Source organism: Episyrphus balteatus, chromosome 1, assembly GCF_945859705.1.
Source record: "Episyrphus balteatus chromosome 1, idEpiBalt1.1, whole genome shotgun sequence".
NCBI lineage: Eukaryota > Metazoa > Arthropoda > Insecta > Diptera > Syrphidae > Episyrphus > Episyrphus balteatus.
The window spans coordinates 152,963,011-152,984,636 of record NC_079134.1 but is presented as its reverse complement, the minus strand read 5'-3'; the positions used below and the strand labels follow the sequence as shown (position 1 = coordinate 152,984,636).

Below are 21,626 nucleotides of genomic sequence, written 5' to 3'. Positions count from 1 at the left end.
ATGGTTCCTCTCAAAGCAACAGATTGTTCTGAGTAAATTGGTTTATACAAGAAATTCGTGATATACTGAAGAATTCTAAGAAATAATTTCCAATAACAAGACTCTTTTGGCAGTCACAGATTATGAAACCAATTTGAGTATTTTGCATAATTGAGTTGCATAAAAGTACAAAAAGATCATTTTAATTGGTGAAGGATATTAAAACTTTAATCAATTGACTGAATGTGGGTTTTATAAACGTCAAGACATTTAATTGAAAACTCAAAATTGAAGGAACATGACATAAGACAAAAGAGTATTTAAAACTAAAATAAATTTCTTGGTCGAAAGCACTTTTTCTTGTTGCTTTAAGTTAAGTTATGTTAAGTTATCAAAGTTATCGACATTTTTTTTGAAAATTGTATTGTATATTGTCTGCAATTTTTTTAATAAAATCGGCTAAGCCGTCAACGAGATAAAAGCGAATAACCAAAAAATGTTTACCTCTTAATATCTATATCTATTTTTTTTTTTTTTTGTTTTTTGTTTTTGACAAAAACTTAAAACACAGTTTTTTTTAGAGTAGGTACTAGGTACCCAATTAAAGGATCAAATTAAATCGAGTTAATTAAAGTCCTTTTTGAGATAGTTTTTTCTCTATAGATTTTGATAAAAAGTTTGCAACAAAAAGGCTCTATTTTTGAAATTAAAAAAAATATTTTTCGAACAGTTATTTATTTGTGTTGTACATTTTTCGTTGACGACTAAACTGAATTTTAATTAAACGTTATATTAAAATCTGACAAATTTTCAAAAATACTACATTTTGGAAAACGAGTGGATGTTTTTTTTTTTAGAAATTTTGTTTTAAGATGTTAAATAACATTTTCTACAAATAGCAAATACCAACACGACTAAATCGCACGAACTTCCTCTTAGAATTTTTTAAGATTTTTTATGTAAAAGAACATAAAATTTGTTCTAAAAATGAAATTGAGCTCTTAAAATGATACAGTTAAGTTTCTTTTAGAAAAAAAAAAAAACAAAACAAAATCGTTATAGACGTTTTTTAAAAAACAATTTTTTGAAAAAAAAAAAATAATTAAATTGGTATGTCATTTTGTAGAAACAACTAATCAACACTTAAAACCAAAATTTCAAAAAATTCACGCTTCTGTTTTCGAAAATTTTTAAATTTTTAAATTTTTTTAAAAACCCCAAAATTACCTTTTTCAAAATTTTATTTCTGATATATTTTAAAATTATATACCTGGGCCCTATTTCATAAAACTACAAGACTAATAATTATTTGTGAATTTACTTGTAGCTTGTAAATTATCAGCAAATTTCTGTTTCATAAAGAATTCGAATAGACTAAAAACTACAAGTATCGTAGACTTGTAACTACAAGCAAATTTACAAATGAGGCGAATGTTTCTGTTTCATAAAAGTATTTGCGCAAAAATTTATTAGTGATAGACTTGTAACTACAAGCGAATTTCTTACAAGAGTAGAAAGACTAATAAAGAAAAATATGGAGTCTAATTTGCTCTTTGAATGTTCTTTATGGATAAGGTTATATAAGTTAAATGATCAAACATGAAAATCAAGAATCCTCACCAATTTTTTGGTGTTAGTGATAAAAAAAATGTACTAGTTGTGTGGACATTTAATGAAGAACATTAGGTAGTAAAAGTGAAATAACAATTCAGTCTTTTTAATTTGAATGATGCCAAAAAAGTGGTTGGCACTAAAATCAATCTTCCTTGTCTAGTGATAAATAGTCTTGGCTTACAAATCTGTATGAATTCATCTACCTGCAATTAACACTCAAAATAGGAGCATTCCAGTGTAGCTGTTACCGTTTTAAAGGATATAGATAAGTGAAACAAGTTGAACTTAACTTTTTGATACTGTATACCGTATACCTAGCACGGTAGGAAGGATTCATCTTGGTGCCAGTCATTTTTAGTCTACATATATGTTTTTCCAAAATTAGACAACAAAAAAATGGAATCTCAATTACTTAAAAATAATGAGTTGTTATTGCATTTGAATTTCCATATAACCTTACTATAGAGACTACAAAACTTGGACATCTGAAACATACAATTTAAAGATCTTTCAATAAATTCCAATACCTAATTTTATAAATGCAATAAAATAACGAATAATTTCCACTAAATTTCGATAGTTTCATTAGTTTATGAGTTACGTTGCACGGCGCGAAAAAATGTCGTCTCGAGAAAAATGCGTTTAAATTTTTCGTAACCTACTGCATTAGATTTGGAGCGAATGGGTTTGAAGACTATCTTTTGATGCTTCATACAACGCTAAGATCACTAAAAATAGTTTTTTAGATAGTAAAGAATTTTTTAAACAAAAAGTGCAAAAAGTTTCCGAGATATTTCCACAACTTAACGCTGAAAAATAATGAAGATTAAATTTTGTTATTTTTTTTTAAAGATTAATTAACTTATAGATTAATATTTAGTTCATTTATGAGTTAAAGCTTTTTTGGCGAAAGTTGCAATAGATGATGTGTTTTGCCAAGTAATCTTTAGTACATCAATGTTTTAGTTAAAAGGAATTTCACAACATTTTGCCATTCAAAAATCGAACAAAACAACACTTATTCATTTTTAAAGCTCAATTTCATTTGTTTGTATCTTTTTTTCTCAAGAGACATAGACTTTTCTATAGCCTATTATTTAAACTAAATGTTAAGACCATAATCTACCAAAAACCAATCTTTAAAAATCAAGCTTTTAGCTTTTAAAGCCAATAATGTTTATTATATTTCACAAATATTCATCATAATATTTCGTCTCTCGCTGCTGCTACAGAAAGTGCGAATATTTGTTTATTTTCGTTATAGTCTAAGAGCCGGCAGCATATTTTGGCAGTTTTGATATAACCGAAATTCGAGTGTGCACATATCTAGATATGCACCACAGTATGTCAACGGAACAAGTCTTGCAGTGATCTTTTTCAGCTTTCCCTTGCCAGACGCATCCAAAGTGCAGCAAAAAATCAATTTTTGGCGTTTTGGTATAACCGAATAAATGATACACCAAAAAATCATAAAAAATCCCCTGATTTCGAATCTGTGGCTACAGCAAGTTTCTTTTTCAGCTTTCCCCCCGCCAGACCGCTTTAAAGCATTTTTAAATGCATTTCTAATAAAAAACCTAATTACTTATTTTCTGTTAGGTATAACCGTATGATGGTAACAAATTAATATTCTATGTCTATTCCTGGTTTAGAAAATATAAGTTTAAGCTAGATATTTTTCAGCCTTCCCTCTGCCAGACGCCCTTAAAGGTTTCCCAAACAGGTTTTTCCATACAAAAAACACCTAGTTTCAGTTTTTTTCTTATAAAATTAGACTAATACACTTGTAGTTTTTTAGAAGCAAAATAGTTTGAACTCGCCAGACTACAAATAAATGAAAATTTTTATGAAACAGAAAACTACAACTCCATACTTTATTTGTGCTTGTAACTACAAGTCTACAAGTACAACACTAATAGTTTTATGAAATAGGGCCCTGGTATACAATATACATGTAAATGCTTTAGTATACAAAATTACGTTGAAATTGAATTGAATGGATCGGCAGATAATCAGATTTGAAAAAAAAACAACAGTTCTATGGAAGGTAATGATTAATTTATTGAAATTAAACATTTTTTTTTAATCAAAAGATAGACTCTGTATAAAAACTAAGATTTGAATTTTTTTAACAAAATCGTTTGGTTTGTTGTTGAGAAAATTTAACTTTTCCAAAATCTTTAAATGACTGATACCGTTTTTTTAGTCCAAAAAATTAATTCCAAAAACCGCTACAAACCTAGTTTGATGTAAATCGGTTCGGACTGACAGACAGACGGACTTTCGGGAACCACTTTTTTTGGCATTCTCTATCATCTTAATGTCATGTTTGATTGTTATCTCAATTTTTTTTTTGTACGAATCTGTGAACTCAGTCCAAAACTATATGTGTTGATACCTACCATAAATTTCTTCAAGCATAAACTTTTTTACAGAGTTTATATTGAATATTGTATTTTGCACACAAATATATGGTACATAAAAACTGTACTCATCATAGTTTACTAATTTAGGTATTTTAAATGAAAAAAAATTCTTTTACTCTATAGAGGGCTTTCGTAATACTGCGATCAATCATGCATCCACTAGGCTATCACGTTGTAGGAAAATGATTTTTAATAAACAGCCATTCTCAATTTTTTTTTTTTTTCAAAAAAATTATTTTTATACAATGAATCAAACGACGCACTTTAAAAATATTAACAAACTCTTCAGCGTGTTCAAAATTTCGAAAGGATAAGTGCAGTAGTTTTCAAGTCATAACGGAAACCGATTTTGCCTACGTGAGCTGCGTTTAAACGCTTTAAATGGTATAAAACAGAAATTTTATAAGTGAAGTCTTATAAAAATACTCAAGTTTTTACACAATTTGCCCCAATGGACTCAAAAACGAAAAAAATAAAAATAATACCTTAACTTTTTTTTTTGATTCATTCTTATTTCGAAATTTCTGATTTTCAATTATTAAATGCAGTGGCAATTTCCCTTGAAACCTTTTCATAAGTTCATGGCAGCTTTATTTCGATTTTTGGTTGGACTTCAATAGGTACAAATTTTTGTAATTTCGAAATTTGATTTCAGATCCAATTATAAAAGTTGACTTCTACGAAATTCATACAAATTTAATCCGGTCCTGTTTTTTTGGCACAGCATCAGGGTTTCAATTTAATCATATGCACAGTTTTCTTCTTAGAAAAATTCAATAAACTAAAGCTTTCCATTGTGTTGAGCTGACATCCTTTGATCTCTGAGTCTGGCATTTTTGTCTATACAAAATCAGCCTTGTGCATGTATTTTTTTTTTTTTGTAGGAAAGCTATTCAAAAACTTTTTGTCAGTTATAATGATTTCGGTATGTTTAAGCCACTACCTATATGTGCAAATGTGCATGTTGGTTCTGTACAAACTAAAAGTCCCCTTATATCCAAATATCACAAAATATTTCACACACAGAGCAAAAAAACTAAATGAAGTTGGAATAATTTATTTTGTGCTATGTCCATAGATTCTCATTACCATCATTTGCATAGAGGAGAAGGAGATCCCATTCTTTTTGAAAATGTACAGAGTACATTTGGGAAATATTTATATTGTCAACCTAACCTAAAGGTGTTGTTTATGCAGAAAATAAATTTCAACAAAGGGAGGTTTAGGTAGAGTTCATTAGTATATTTCTATCCATATGCGGGCTTCATAGAATCGCATCAAACGTGAATAATTAAACATACTTTGTTTTAGTTTGGAAACAAGCTCAATTGCACTCACATGCAGATATAGGAACCTGGAACCTGCATATGAAATAAGAACTTGCATAAGCTTAAAAGCGAAAAGGGGTTAAATAAAGTTTGGGACGAAAAACAAAGTTATTCTCTTTATTTTGTAGATTTATGGTAAAAGTTTTCGGTCAATTTCAAGTTTCGAAACATATTTTTTACGAAAAAAAACTTGGATTATACAACAAACAATAATGCCAAAGTAAGTGGAAAATTGAATTTTAATTTAATAAAAGTGTATGTATTGTCAGAAGTTGTTTTTTTAATTATACCTATAGGTGCTTCTTTTGTTTGTTTAGTTTTTGTTTAATTATTTTATAGTTATGATTTGAAGATTTTGCAGAGTTTTGTTTTTAATCCTGGCAAAGTGGTAATGGATGAATGGGGTTTAACCCCCCCCCCTCCCCGAATTTTTTTTTTCAGAAAATCAAAATATATAGTATAAACAAATACAAGTCAAATATGTGCAGTATAGATCCTAATTGTTTTGTTTTTGTTTTTTTTTGTAATTTAATTCCCTATCTGAAAATCTCCCTAAAAGTCCCTACCAATTTCGTATCATTAGAGAAGCTGTCGATGAAGTTTTTATAAGGAAAAACAACAATTTTGTGGTCCATTACGTTTGGTAAGGGATTTTTCAAAAAACTAGTTTTTACCTCTTTGATCATTTCCTAAAGCACTATGTAAACACCTTAAAATGTTCTTTTAAGAACCCTTTAAATAACACAAGTATTTTTTATTCTGAAAGGTTCTGAAAAGGTACAAAACTTAAATAATATGGAAAAATTGCCTAATAAAAAAGTCGGATTTCTTAAGAAAATAAATAAATGCAACTTTTTTTGGGACATCAGAAGAGAAATAACAAAAATGGTGGGTAGTAACTAAAGCTCAAAAAATGGCAATATAAGGGAATTCGGCCGAACAGCTGATTTAGATAATCTTTTTTGATGAAGATTTTTGTGAACAAAAAAAATTAGTTTTCAAAAATTTTGCTTAAATTTATTCATAAATTAATTGATGCCAAAATATTATCTAGGAAATTAAAGGAAAAAAAATAAATGGGAGTGAGAAACAATCTTCCATCGTTTAAGCGATACGTGCAATTTTCTCATAAATTGACTTCAAACACAAAAAAATATATTTGAACACAACGGCAACACTTATAATAATTAAATATACATTTTTAAAAAGCTTGAAGCTTATTCATATTTGTAAAATTAAAATTAAGTAAATTGAGGAAAGGGTTTTTAAAAAAATGGTAATTAAGATTTTTGAAAAAAAAAAAAATTATTGAAAAAATGTCGTTGTCGAACATGTCGTTTTTAAAATTTTTTCGTAATATAAAATGCATTAATTTTTCAATTTTTGATGGCCACATTTATATTGTGATTTTTTTAAAGGAAATGTCAATATGTATAACAGTTTTTGAAAAAAATTAAAAAGTATTTCAGTTTCGAAGAACTTTTTTAAATAGAAATTTTATAAAAAAAATTTAACTAATTTTTTTTTTATAAAGCTCAACATTTATATATAATCTTATTTTGTATTCTCCATTCTTTCAAAAACTTTTCATTAAATTGAGTGGATTTAAACTTTACAGATAGAAATGCGATGTTGGCTTTTTTAAAACGTGTATACAACGTGTTCAAAAAAAATTTAATTTTAATTTTAAAAAACAATACGGCAACATCGGCAATTTTAACCAATACATGTTAAAGTATTTTTGATTACCGACGTTTGAAAAAAATATCATCAAAATCAAAGCGGTTCGGCTGGGTTCCCTAATAATTTACTTTAGTTACAGTTCTTATTTTTATAAATCTGTTTTATAAAAACTCTAGTTTTACTCTTTACTTTTTTTGTGGCCCATAAAAATTTAGATCTCGCTGTTTTGAACCCTAGTAACCATAGAATTTGACATGCCTGCTGTACACAATAAGATGGTTAATTAGTTCTAAATATCGAAAAAAAATCTCTAATTTTTTGGAATTTTATTTCAAAATCTTAGTCTTCCGGTACAATCCGCGAGTCTAATGGAATACTAGATACAAAAATACCTATACAAATAAAAAGGAATCGTTTCGCATGAAAATTTCACGTGAAATCCGGAAGAGGAAGTGAGCCAAATAAAAATCTAAAACAAATTAGGGAAATAGTTTCTCAACATATCCAACCGGATGGCTGTTATCCAACTGCATGTCCCAAATAAGCCAAATAAGGACCACCCTAAAACACAATGACCCGCTAAATCTTTAACTTTTACTATATTATCTGAATATGTATATTGTAAGACCCTCTTTTGGGTGATATCCTGTTAAAAGTACTCCAGAAGAATGCAAACCTTAAGTTTTTGAGACATTTTGGTTTAGGTACAAAAAATTAAAATTCAAGGCTCGGTTTAAATTGATTTTTTTAAACAAATATAAAGGAAATGAGTTTTTCGTCCCCTAAAAGGGGTAAGAGTAAATTGTGCCAATTCTATTTTTAGAATTCTTTGTTATATTTTACTACCTGAGGCCTCAGGACATGAAAACCTTGAAATATTTAGTAATGTTACTGATACGAATACGAGCATGATTTAATTTGAATTTCAAATACCTATGATATTCATCCGTTTTCGTCCGTTTTCGTCCGTTTTCTAATAAAAAACCTAAACAAAAATGTTATTGAGTAGTAAATATTGACCTTTATCATCTGATTTTATATTCTTGATGTTCTTTGGTCAATAGACCCATTTAATAATACATTTTCAGATTTTACATTATTTCTAAAAAGCCAAAGGGAAAAATAAAAATTTGTATTTTACAGAAAAAACCTCTACTCTTTTAAAAGCAACACAAAGCAAAGTACAAAAATATGCCTTTCAAAATGTCTGTATGTATTTACTTTGTGCAAAATACTAAAAAAAAGAAACACAGTGTTAGAGAAATGTCAAAGCAACCCCTAGGCTTTTAAATACAAAAAAAAAAAACTGTAAGACTTGGTATGGTAAAAATCAAATGCAAAGACACAAAGTTCAACAAAAACTATACAGCTTCTAGCATGGGCATAGTGTTTTTACTACTATGGGGTTACTGAAGGTCACATGAACCAGCTCATAAAACACCAAATTTAGGAGTGGAAGATATTTCCACAGAAAATCTTTCATAGTTTGATCTAAGATCGAGATTTTTTTAAACAAATAAATATAAATTAATAAAAAACAATTAATAATTTCTTTTATTTTATTTAAAATTATTTAAAAAACAATTTTCACAACTTTATTTTATTATTTTAATTCGCGACGCGTTTCGGAGTAAATCACTCCATCCTCGGGCTTGTGATGTTTGATGATTAAACATCAAACATCACAAGCCCGAGGATGGAGTGATTTACTCCGAAAAGCGTCGCGAATTAAAATAATAAATAATAAATGATTAAACATCAAACATCACAAGCCCGAGGATGGAGTGATTTACTCCGAAACGCGTCGCGAATTAAAATAATAAAATAAAGTTGTGAAAATTGTTTTTTAAATAATTTTAAATAAAATAAAAGAAATTATTAATTGTTTTTTTATTAATTTATATTTATTTGTTTAAAAAAAATCTCGATATTACCCACAACTTGGAGACTAAAACACCAAAATTGATTTAATAGTTGCGATGGTGTCAAGGACAGTGGCGTATTGAGGGGGGGGGGCTCAGGGGGCTCAAGGCCCCCCCCCCCCCAAGCCTCCAAGACAATGTTATTATTTAGCTGATTTCTTCATAATGTACATGATTAACTGAAACTTGTTCGTAAATCTTAGAGATTTAGAGGCAGCTCAAATATTTGAGCCCCCTCCAAATTCTGAAAAGGCTGTTTGTGTTTGTTTGAGTAAGGGCCTTAGGTGACGTTGAGGGTTGGGATAAATTTTTTTCGGATTTTATTCCAATTTGGAATTCTTCAAATATTTTTTTTTGTATTTTGGCGTCGAATTACATCACCGTCAAATTTTGTAAAACTTCTTATGCAAACTCTAAACACCGTATTTGATCGTCTTCAGTATATTTACTTTTTTTCAAAATAATATTTTTCTCAAAGATAATAGAAATTTTTGGTAACTTAAAATCTTAGTGGTCAACATAACTAAACTAATGGTTTCTTTAAAGAAATTCCAGTTTGCGCTTCTGAAAATTAGTTTTTCAGACTTTCACGTTCTGCATTTCACTTTTTGAGCATTTTTTTAAATAGTGAATTTAAATGTTCTGCATTTTTTCACTCATTTTGGATTTTCTGATCGAAATCAGTTCACTTTGTTTCTGTAAGTGAAATTGGTGCCTTTTTCAATGAATCTGCAATCTTTGGACAAAATTTGTTGTTTATTTATTTATATCATAATTCATCACTGCCTCTGTGTTTGCACGTCATTCGCTTTACACTTTACCTAATTAATTTTTACTTGAGTATTTACAAATTGCAATAATATCGCCCATGTTCTGCATTTCACTTACATACCTATTGGATATGTCTCGAAAAATGTGTCTACTTATTTTTTCTTTTAAATTTTGCTTTTTTTCATTATAATTGTAAATTAAATTGCATCCATGCTCAAAGCAGCAGTAATAATTTCGCTTTAGAAACAAAATATAAATGGATGATACTTCAGTTTTGACAGTTCGAAGCATTTAAGAAGTTGTCGAAATCGATCGAAGATCCATTTCACGTGAAATTGAAAAGTGATTTCAATTCACTTTCGGTCGAATTGCGGAAAATAGTAATGAGTACAGTTCAAAAACAAGACGTGATAGGAATAAATACGTAAACAGTTTTGATTCAAGATAAGATTACTCAATACCTTGCTGTTTGTGTAAAATGATTGAGATACAAGAACTTTGAAAAAACACTACTTTGACTGTGAAAGGAAGAGACAGTAGTACAAAGCTGTCGAGAGCAGTAAAATGCAACTTTCAGTACTGCAGTACAGCGCTTTTTCTCTCGATCAAAGACGAATAAAAAAAAGATAAAAAATGTTCCTACATTTATGTACCCTATACAAAATTTTTGAAAAATTTTCCAGCCCCCTCCAAATTTTTTTCTGTATACGCCACTGGTCAAGGATATTAAATGTCAACTGTGAATTCTTGTTCAAGAACTCTGGTGGTAGAAGCATCAATCTTTTATTAGATCTTAATTGACAGACTGAGCTCTTCTCCACTATTTTCTGGTAATTTTTTATTTCTAATAAAAATGTCGACAACATTTATTTCTTTTGAGTCCAAAACTTACCCCTAACTTCTTCATCTAAAAAAGAAAGAGACAATCCTGACAGGATTTTGAGTAGGTCTAAAACAAGACAGAAATATAAATAATTTAGTGTATAGCTTTTGCAAATTGAGGTTAATCCTTTCTATTTTAAAGGCAGTTATGCCTCATAAATGTCCAAAAGAGATTCAAACTTTACCAAAAGAAAGGATAAAATACAGAAGATAAATAAATAACACTTGTCTTTGTAGTTTTTCCTCATAAAAAACCTTCATTAAAATTGTGTTTTTGTTGTTGTTGTTGGTTTTTTTTTTTTTTTTTAAATCTCAAAAGACAAAAACCATCATATAAATTCTGTGACAGAAACCACAAAAGATACTCAATGAATTTGCAGAGAGGACGACATTTTCCTGTCCCGCAATGAGGCAAAGATATCCGCATGAAAAATATCTTCCATTGTTTTCAAATAACCCATAGCAATTTTTCACTGTCATCACCTCTTTTCTTTGTTTTTTTTTTTTTTTTTTTTTGTTTTTTGTTTGTTTGTTTAAATGTTCTACCATCACTTGTACAAAAGGCAAAAATGTATACATTCTCTCTTGATGTGAAGGAGTAGGTGGTATAGGATGTAGGAGAGCTATATCAGTTGTTAAAAGGACAAAAAGCCCATAGTCCAACATTAATAACAAAAGCATCAACGTAAACAAGAAAATAATAAATAAACACACACATCAATGTGGTTCATACTTTTTTCTCTTCTCTGTTCTCGACGAACTGGTTCGAACTTGATGTCTCTCGCTAAAAGGATTCTGTTCTTCTATTATTCATTTAGACTTTTGTAGGACTTCCGCATCCGCTTTAGCAGAGCGCAGCATTGGAGATGGACATGAACCAACAACAATGAAATATCGCCTTTAGCTGCCATATCCTCAGTCAGTATTCTCAGTATATAATACTTCCTTTGTGATGATGAACAAAATATACGACGATGGTGTATAACGTGATTAGGATCTTTAAAACTTTAATCCTATAAATATTGACACATTTTGAAGTTTTGGATAAAAATTTTTGAAACCTCCTGTATTATAAAAAAATTGATACTGTTTGTCTCTGCATTATTTTGTTTATTTTTTTCATTTTTTGTCAAACAAACTTTGAAAATAGATATGAGAAAAGTTTGGACGGTTTCCAGTTCTTTTTTCGAGGGTGTATCCTGTTTTAGTTTAGTTTATATGCATATGCGGCTGTTTGTCCAAATGGAATTAGAAAGTTTTAGATGGAATTTTTTTTTCGTGCGATTGTCATAGCATGAAATGTGTCAACTTCAGAAGGGCTTTTATTTATTGGAACAGATACGTTGAAGAGAGAGCAGTGACATTGTGATTCATCAAATATTGAATTTTTTTTCTTATTAAAGTTAAGGGGATATAGGGTGGATTTGAATCCCGAATCTCTCCCATAACCATTACATGACAAGGCATTAATTCAGTTAGATTTTTCAAAAACCGTTTCAGTTGATTCAAAAACGGCTCTAAAGATTTTGATTAAAATTTTTGTGTGTAGTATTACACAATACACATAATAGAGAAAACTTTTGAAATAAAAAAATATTATTAACGGTACCTGTCAAAGAACGGTTTTTTTATTTATGAATTTCACGTGAACGACAAAATAGATTTCAACCAAAATTTTTATACAAAAATAAACGTTATTTAAAAACTTAAAAAAATTTTTCAAAAAACACATTTTTGGATTTTTAAAAAATATTTCAATTTTTTTTTTTTTTTTTTTTGAAAAATCGATTTTTTTAAAATGGTTTGATGAATTTTATCGAAATTTCGTTTTTATGTGTTGAATAATTTTTTCTTAAAAATGGCATAAGTATCAAAATTATTTTTGAAAAATGTTAGAAAATATATATAATAATATAGGTACAAAAAATTATTTTTAAAACTGGTTCAAACGTTTTTCGAAATTTTTTTTCTAAAAATTCCTTTTAATGCAAGAAATCAAATTGCATACTTGGTTTTGTGTAAAAGTTCATTTAAATGGGTGTTTAATTAATTATAAAAACAGATTTAACTTTTTTTCTACACTACTTAAAAATATAAGTTTTTGGTTAACGGGCTTCAGGTAAAAAACTTATATAATTTAAAAAAATGTCACCAATATCAATAGATACTACTTAAAAATAACAAAATTTAAATTTTCTCTAATTTTTTTTCGGTAAAAAGCTTAAACATAAGAGTTACTTTTACCATAAGAGCAAGTACGTGCGACCCCAGTCGTGCATTTAATTTTTTTTTTTATTTTGAAGAGTTTTATTTTTTTTTGTAAATAAAAAAATATTATTAGGTATTAACTTTTTTTTAAAGCATACTTTTCTTAATTTAGGATGTTTTTTTTTTTAAATTTTGATCATTTAAGGTAAGATTTCAAATAAAAAATTTTCACGAAAGCTGAATAACAAAAATTAACAAAAAAGTAATGTACTACCCTTGTTACCTAAAAAGTTAGTACTACATAATCTCAGGTGAGAAAATCAAAAGTTCCACTAACCTACGCCATTTTGTTTTATGTTTTGTTTTCTGCATGGGTTAGTGGGTAAAAAAGAATTAACATGGGTAATAAGTCGCTTGCGGTACTTAATGGCTCCGAAATCTAAGCCTCCTATATGTAAAATTTTGACTGTTATTGAATGGTCAAAAAAGTTGAAATGGTATAAATTTGTTTTAATTAATTTGTTTGCATCTTAAAACCACGGGTCACTGTGGTGTATGTGTTACTTTTTTATATTGAAATATCTAATTGGTTAACACAAATTGTAAAAATAGTAAATTGTAATTTTGGTATTTATTAATTATACTTTTAAGAACGTTTTTCTTTTAGCAATACCAACAAATATTTTTGATCACCTTTTTCGGTCGGTTCTCTTTCTCACTCACAGGTCACAGCTGCTATTCGAACCTTTATTTTTTTTTATGCGGAAACTTACCAAAGTTGCTGATTGTTTTCTCTAAATTGTTGGTAAGACCCTTTAGGTAGATCCTTATGAAAGTGGCTTTAGACCACGAATCCACAATCGGTTAACTATTCACATTACGTCAGATCTTGGAAAAAACCCTGGAACATCAAATCGATATCTCCACATCAGTCATCACCTATTCATCGATTTTAGGGCCGCGTAAAGAGCTTCGTCTAGTTTTCGCATACCCGCCAATCTCGTCCACATCTGTGCTGGATAGCGGTTAATCAAATAAATCAATTAACGTTTTAATCCAAAAGAATCCAAACACAAAATAAAAAGGATTTTTCTCCAAAAACGAACATCGTAAAGTTAAATTTGCTTGGTTTTCCATTTCCTGTTGGCAGGATATTATTTATTTAACTTAAAATTTTGAAAAAAAAGAATGATGGAAAGTCTATCTTATTAACAATTTATGACACGTGTAATTCTGTAAGTATTCAACAAGAACCCTTAGGGTTTAAAACTTCCCACTCAAAATGCATTTGTAATAAGGTCACCCAACATCAATCAATGATGAAAACAAAATCATTCAAACAGAAATATCAATTTTTATTCTACCATCACCCTCTTGGACTTTCTCGAAATGCCAATGTTACCTTAACCGTAAAAGTCCTTTTTGAATAAAAAAAAAAATTCATATTGGTGTCATTTCCTTTATTCACACTTCCCACGAAAGGATAATAATCATTTGAAAAAAGAGAAAAATATATTAGGTAGGTACTCGAGTTCCAAGAAAGTAAAAAAATATATAGTTGAAAGCGCTCTCACATGGAGAAGGAAATAAAAATTAAGTTTATTTTTTTATTATATTTTCTTAGAATTTAAAAAAAAAACATCCTTTTTCATGACAATTGGGAGAGAATCTGAATTCTATAGTAGCTACTTTTCAATACAAAAAAAAAAAACTGAAATTCCAAAATATCTTTCCCGTATCTTTCAAACACACTTGCAATGCCAATAGTACCTACTTCACATTTATTCAGTAGGTGTATTTTATTTCAAGAGGACTTTTGTTGATATTTCTCTTATAACACGGATAAACGTACATATAGCTCTTGCGTTATCCGAATTCCATCAAACGATATGGATGAAGGTATGGATAAAGCAGGTATACATCTGAATTGTGAATATTTCAATGGATGTAAAAAAAAAATCATCATAACATTGAAGTTTTTATGAAAGGATATTATTATACTGCAGTGGAGACTTGATTAAACGTAGATAAATTCTTCATTTTAAATTTAATCCTTTTCTCCATGGCAGCCACAGTAAAACCTTTATGTTCTGTTTCTGCATAAAAAAAATTACGGATGTTTTTTTTTTTTTGCAATAAAAAAAACGTTCGTCTTTTGTGTTGATAAAATATGAATTTCTTTCCTGTGGAACAGAGCCAATTTGGTATATTATGACTGACTACCACCTCTACCTTTCTTTTATGATTCATGTGCAGTTACTTTTTGCGCGACGCAATGCCAAGAAAGTGTCCTTGTTTGAGGAGGTGTATTTAAAAATGAAACGAGTGCATTTTTCTTTATGAACTCTCATAAATATTGTATGACATGTCTGTAAACGTCATATCCAAGACAGACAGTTTTTTTTAAGATGAATAAAAATATTAAGTGAGTTATATTAATAAGTCGAGGATGAGAATACATAACTTACTAACTGCAACAACTGACTTTGTTATCACTGTCTATAATAAAAAGTTAAATGTCAATAATCCTTCTGTAATACTTTACAGAGCACGGTTAATCATCAAAAAATACACACCAAACTGACATGTGTCAATCAAATCAGTAAACATTGTTAATGGTAATCGATAAATTAATATTTTCATTTTATAATAACAAACCATGATAAGGTACTGATATAAGCTAGTAAAAAAGTTATGCAAAGCTATATTCAAAATGAGGAATTTCAAAATTTGGCACGTTTTTCTTCACTTTCCTTTTGACAAGGAAGTTTCTTGAATTAAATGCTAGAGCATGAGTAGATGATAGTACTAGATTAACCAGAACATCTACTAGTGTAAACTACTACATCCAATGGAACAGGGCTAATGCGTATCGTCTTATTCTGTATTGGTTTTAACTAAATACGTAAAATTGAATATTTGTTTTTGTAATACAAATTATTTATTTGACACTGAACCAAAAAGGTACATAATATCAATAAAAAAGTTCATTGTCCCAATAAACTTTTATATTGAAACTCGTCCAACTAACAAGTTTGTTGGGACAAATGAACTCCTGTTTATTGAATTATTTTTTCCATAAAATTTCAATAAACTGTTAGTTGATTTCAATAAACGTTAGTTGAATTTGTTGTTTGATTTTATAAACTGTTTATTGATATTATAAACAGTTAGTTGAAATATTTTTCTGGATCAATAAACGATTTATTGGGACAATAAACTGTTTGTTGGGACAATAAATGGTTTATTGAAAGTTAACTGTTTTTTGAAATTTAGATTTGGGAATCAATAAACTGTTTATTGCGACAATAAACTGTTTGTTGGGACAATAAATGGTTTATTGAAAGTTAACTGTTTTTTGAAATTTAGATTTGAGAATCAATAAACTGTTTATTGCGACAATAAACTGTTTGTTGGGACAATAAAAGGTTTATTGAAAGTTAACTGTTTTTTGAAATTTAGATTTGAGAATCAATAAACTGTTTATTGCGACAATAAACTGTTTGTTGGGACAATAAATGGTTTATTGAAAGTTAACTGTTTTTTGAAATTTAGATTTGGAAAATCAATTAATAGTTTATTGGGACAACAAACTGTTTGTTGGGACAATAAATGGTTTATTGAAAGTTAACTGTTTTTTGAAATTGAGATTTGGAAAATCAATAAATAGTTTTTTTTATGAAATAAAAAATGAAAAGTAAAAAACTTCTGATTTTAAACTTTTTATTTCAAGATCAAATCTTTTAAATAAAAATCCATTAGAATTAGAGACAAAATACCATTAGACATTATTAACATGGGCCACTTCTTGTTTTTTTTTTTTTGTTAAAGAAATCTATTCAATGAAAAATGAGTCAATAAACGGTTTTTATAATTTTTATGTACAGTATTATTTTCAGTTTACGCGATTTGTTTTGCGATTTCGTGTGAAAAAAACACTCATACGCCATACGACTGTTTTTTATGATTAGTTATTACAACGTTATTATACTGTTTTTAGACGCGTCCAAGATTTGACCTAGGTGCATCCATGATGCGACCTATACGCGTCAAAGACACGTTCAAGAAGCGTCCAAGACGTGACTAAGACGCGTCCAAGACGCGACTAAGACGCGTCCAAGACTTTTATTCTGAACGTTACAGCACACCTACTCACAACACCTCTCAACACAGGTCACACTCATGACATACTACATTAGTATTTAGAAAATCCTTTTTTCAAAGTCTCCAAATAAAATTAATCATTCTTTGATGAAATTTTCAAATATTTAAGTCAATATTTGAGTTAAAGTGGAAAATTCAACTTTAACCTTTGGCACATAATGTTCGTCGTTGATGCAATAATAAGTATGACAAAGTCAAAGTTATCCTTCGTAACTCTTGGATAAAATAAGCTAAAACAACAAATTTCTCAAAGTACGTTCTTAAGAGTAATAGGGGAAGACACAAGACACATATATAGGAGACGGAAGTAGGAGTGAGGTATTTGGAATTCTCCCTTGAGATTGCATCAAAGTTTTTGCATATTAAAAATTCATGAGATGAATTGCTTTGTAACGAGCCAACAAGTTTCATTTTATATCCTAAAGGCACTGGTGCAGACAATGTGTATAAGGTAGGATAGGTTATCCATCAGTATACCTACACCGCACCCAGAATGAAAGATGTATAAAGTAGGTACCATGCATATACATGAAGGAAACCTTAAGAGAAATAGATAATGTTAGTATTACAATGTTATAAATCCACGACTTTCGTTCGGTAGGTGCGGTAGTTATCTTCTACCTGTTTTGATTTTAAAAATGCAATCAACAACAAGATTATCCTGCTGAGGTAAAAGTAGGTTTCTGTGTAGTGTAAGTAGCTCTCTGATGTTACAAAGAGAAGGTATTGTAGTTTTTTTTGTTTTCAAACCTTGCGGTGTTAAACTTAAGAATAGATTTAACAACACCTCTTTAAATGTTTTTATAATGAGGCATGTGGTAAATTTAAAAGCTCTTTATATAACCAAATATGCTTGGTTTTGAACTGTGGTTATGTAATAGGAGTTTCAATTTAAGTTTCTCAAAAGTCAGTCATCTCACAACAATTACTCTTCATTCACATTATAGCCCTGTTCCTTTGGAGATGGTAGAGTTTAGGCACTCGTGAGTAGAAATCTAGTACAAAAATTACACATTTCTATCTCCTCGAGTAGAAGATACGTGTGAATTGTAGTATTGGATCTACTCGTGAGTTAACTACCGGCCTCCAATGGAACGGGGCTTTTCCAACTAACACAACAGCTTCTGTAAACTGAGACTTTAGTATCCCAACTAACATTTCAGCTTCGGCTAAGGTATTACAAAAGCTACATTTCAGCTTCTTTTAAACTTTAGTAAGGTTGTTGGGCATGGAAAAAGGAGAACGTTATACAAGTTTGACTCTCTATAAGGATCTTAAACGAAGCTTTACCGAAGCTCTACCGAAGCTTTGAGATTTGGCAGATAGCTTCGGAACAGCCTGCATAGCTTTTTAATACATGTCTTATCGAAATTAAAAAAAAAGAAAACAACTACAAAAACAAAAGAAAAATGTTCTTTTTCAATTTGTTTTGATTTGATTTTAAATGACGAATTTCTTCTTCTGTAATACCTTTAACGAAGCTGAAATGTTAGTTGGGTTGTCAACTAAAAAAAAAATTAAAATTTCGACTTTTCAATACCTTTAAAAGTCTTATGCCAAATTTTCACGAGTCGACGAGATAGTATCCTCATAACTAAATAAAACGAATAATCTAATAAACTATCATCAACTCATTCTCTGCATTGGAAATGATATTCGACGATTTTTCCAGCGACTGTTTAAGTTTGTTGTTGTGTAAAAAATCACGTGGGATTTTTTTCCACCGAAACAGTTATCTTTTTTCTTCTCAAACCATTATAACGAAAGAAGAAAATTTCTCATAGGTAAAATCGTAAAGTGTAAATCACATTTATCATGCATGAAAAATCTCTTACTATTAGTACTTAAGAATAGTACAATTTTATTTTAAATTTTGTAAAACATTTTCTATAAAGTGGCAGCCCTCTTACAATGGAACTTCCAGTTAAAAATTCCATTTGTCAACAATGAAATGTCACTTTGACTTTTCTTCCGTCTTTGATATTTTTGTTCTTGCATAAAGTCCATAAGGACAAGAATCCACTTTAAAATGTCTTTTTTAATTAAAATTAACAAAAATCTAATAAATAATCTACCAAAAACTATAAACAGAGTGTATCTGAATAATTCTCGACTACTTTGTACACAAATCAATGAAGAGAATGCCCAGAAAAAAGGTGGTTTTGCGAGTGCCTTCGAAAGGCACACAACACCAGTTGTCGAAGAGAAACCAGTGGATAATCAAACATTTGCCTCCTTGTTACGAAACTCAAAATTAATCGATGTAAATATTCAGAACAAGTATAAATAATTCCTATATTCTTTTCTCATATAAATTTTGTTTCTAGTTAGGAAATCCCGAAGGAAAAGTTGTTACCGGAAAAATCTTCCATGTGGTCGAAGATGATTTGTACATAGATTTTGGGTGGAAGTTCCATTGTGTTTGCCAGAGGCCACAAAGGAATGGAAGGTATACTTTCGTTTAATAAATTTGTCTACATCTAACATTGATCTATTTTTTTCTTATAGCGACTATGTCAAGGGATCTAGAGTACGATTGAGGGTTAAAGACTTGGAATTATCAACAAAGTTTTTGGGTTCATCTAAGGATTTGACAATTTTGGAAGCCGATTGTCAACTTATTGGATTAATATCATCACCTGCAAGATCGGGAGCAATGAAATCAGTTCCAGAATAAAAATTTATTGTTATTTTGTTTTCTATTTTAAAATTAATAAAAATAAGCGGATCAAAAAAAAAAACATCTACTTTCTTTCATGACAGTTATTAGTTCTGTTTGCTTTAACTTATAATTTAATGAGAGTTTTTTTCGTAGAACAACATTATTCACAATAGTTGGATTTATGTTGAGTAAAATTTATTTAAATTTTATACCGTGTGCGAATTGCGTTCAAGTTTTTGTTAAATTTTTACGTTTGGTTAAAAAAGTGATCAAATTTAATTTTTTGCTGTGCGAATCCGGTTAAATGGGTTAAAATTAATTGCAGATAAAACAAAATTACCATGTTTTTTTCTTATAATAGCCCTGTTCCTTTGGGAGATGGCAAAGTACTACTAGTAGTTTACTAGCGATTTTCAATGGAACGCACTTGACTCTTTTTTTGAATTTTCTTTTGACAATCATTCTGTGAGGCGCGTACTATTACATTATGCTTCTTTAGTCAAGGACTCGAATTTGACATTTCTCTTTTGATTTAAAATTTGTTGTTGTTGTATTACACCAAGAATAAAAAAGAAATGAGAAGGAATGTTGAAAAAAGAAAAAGTGGAAAAAGAAACTTCAAAATAGAGTCTCGGACTCACGACCCACGACTCTCCGGATAATTTTTTCTTTTATCTTTTTTCTCTTTTGCACTCATTATGTTTAAAAAGAGTCACGCCTCTTGAGGCTTCATGGTAATAGCTGACTATCGAATTCGTTGAAAGTGCGTTCCATTGAAAATCGCTAGTAAACTACTAGTAGTGTACGTTGCCAGCTGCTAAAGGAACAGGGCTAATTATATGTTCAATAAATAATTAAAAAAAAAAATGCAGTTGAAAAAATATCAAGTGGCAAGAGTACGATAACTAAGGCGGTTAAAAATAGTAACGGAATTTTTAGAACAGTCAAAGCGAAACAAAATTTTCCATACAAAATTTCCTTAGGGCCAGTTGTACAAACGTGGTTCAGCCTCGGATTTAACCCACTGATTTCGGCGGATAAGCTGCTGGTCAACTTCGTTTCAAGCATGGATGTGGCTATTTTTACATATGTGGACCTCCCAACTAGCTCAAGAGCTTCTATAAATTGAGATCTCGCAGGTACTGCTTTTTTTACAGCTTGTATTGAGCTTGCTTCAGAATTTAATTGCTTATAGAAGTTCAAACTTGTTTAACAACTTCTAATAAGTTGTGTAGATACTGTTAAAGAAACTTAAACGAAAAAGCTAATTTTCGGAAAAGCCTACTTAATGAATTTATAGAAGCTTTACAGAAATTACCAAGTTAGTATTTGATTTTTGGTTTTGATATTGAATAATCTAGTTGGGACACTTTTTGGTTTTGACATTGAATTATGTATTTAGCTCGGACATTCTTTGTTTTGACATTTCTGCTATTTGAACTGATTAAGTTTTTGACTTCTTAAATGAATATAATAGGATGGCCGAGTGGGTAGAGTGGCGGACTGCAGCCAAGCAGATACGAAGTTCGATTCCTGGGTGTGGTAAAAAAATTATATACTATTAACATTATTATTAATAGATATACTTAAAACAAATGGAATAATATAGATAATTTCAGATCAAAAGATTAAATTAATGATTTAAAATCAAATAAAAACCAGTTAAAAAAGAATTTTTGTTTGTTTTTGTAGTTGTTTTTTTAATTTCGATAAGACATGTATTAAAGAGCTATACAAATTCTTCCGAAGCTATCTGTCAAATCTCAAAGCTTCTGTAGAGCTTCTATAAAGCTTCGTTTAAACTTCGTATAGAGGGTCAAACTTGTATAACGTTCTCCTTTTTCCATGCCCAACAACCTTACTAAAGCTTAAAAGAAGCTGAAATGTAGCTTTTGTAATACCTTAATCGAAGCTGAAATGTTAGTTGGGCTTGCACCAGTGCTAAACCGGAACCTTACCACCGATTTCAGAAGATAAAAGTTGCTGA

At 29.5% G+C, this 21,626-nt stretch overlaps 1 protein-coding gene across 1 annotated transcript; it reads left to right on the top strand.

Moving 5' to 3' along the window:
- Nucleotides 1–18,940: 18,940 nt before the first annotated feature.
- On the top strand, nucleotides 18,941–19,712 carry LOC129905707 (28S ribosomal protein S28, mitochondrial). Its single transcript, XM_055981248.1, has 3 exons — nucleotides 18,941–19,240; nucleotides 19,305–19,426; nucleotides 19,486–19,712. The coding sequence occupies exons 1-3, from the start codon at nucleotides 19,007–19,009 to the stop codon at nucleotides 19,652–19,654; spliced, it is 525 nt and encodes a 174-aa protein (XP_055837223.1). The 5' UTR covers nucleotides 18,941–19,006; the 3' UTR covers nucleotides 19,655–19,712.
- Nucleotides 19,713–21,626: the final 1,914 nt, after the last annotated feature.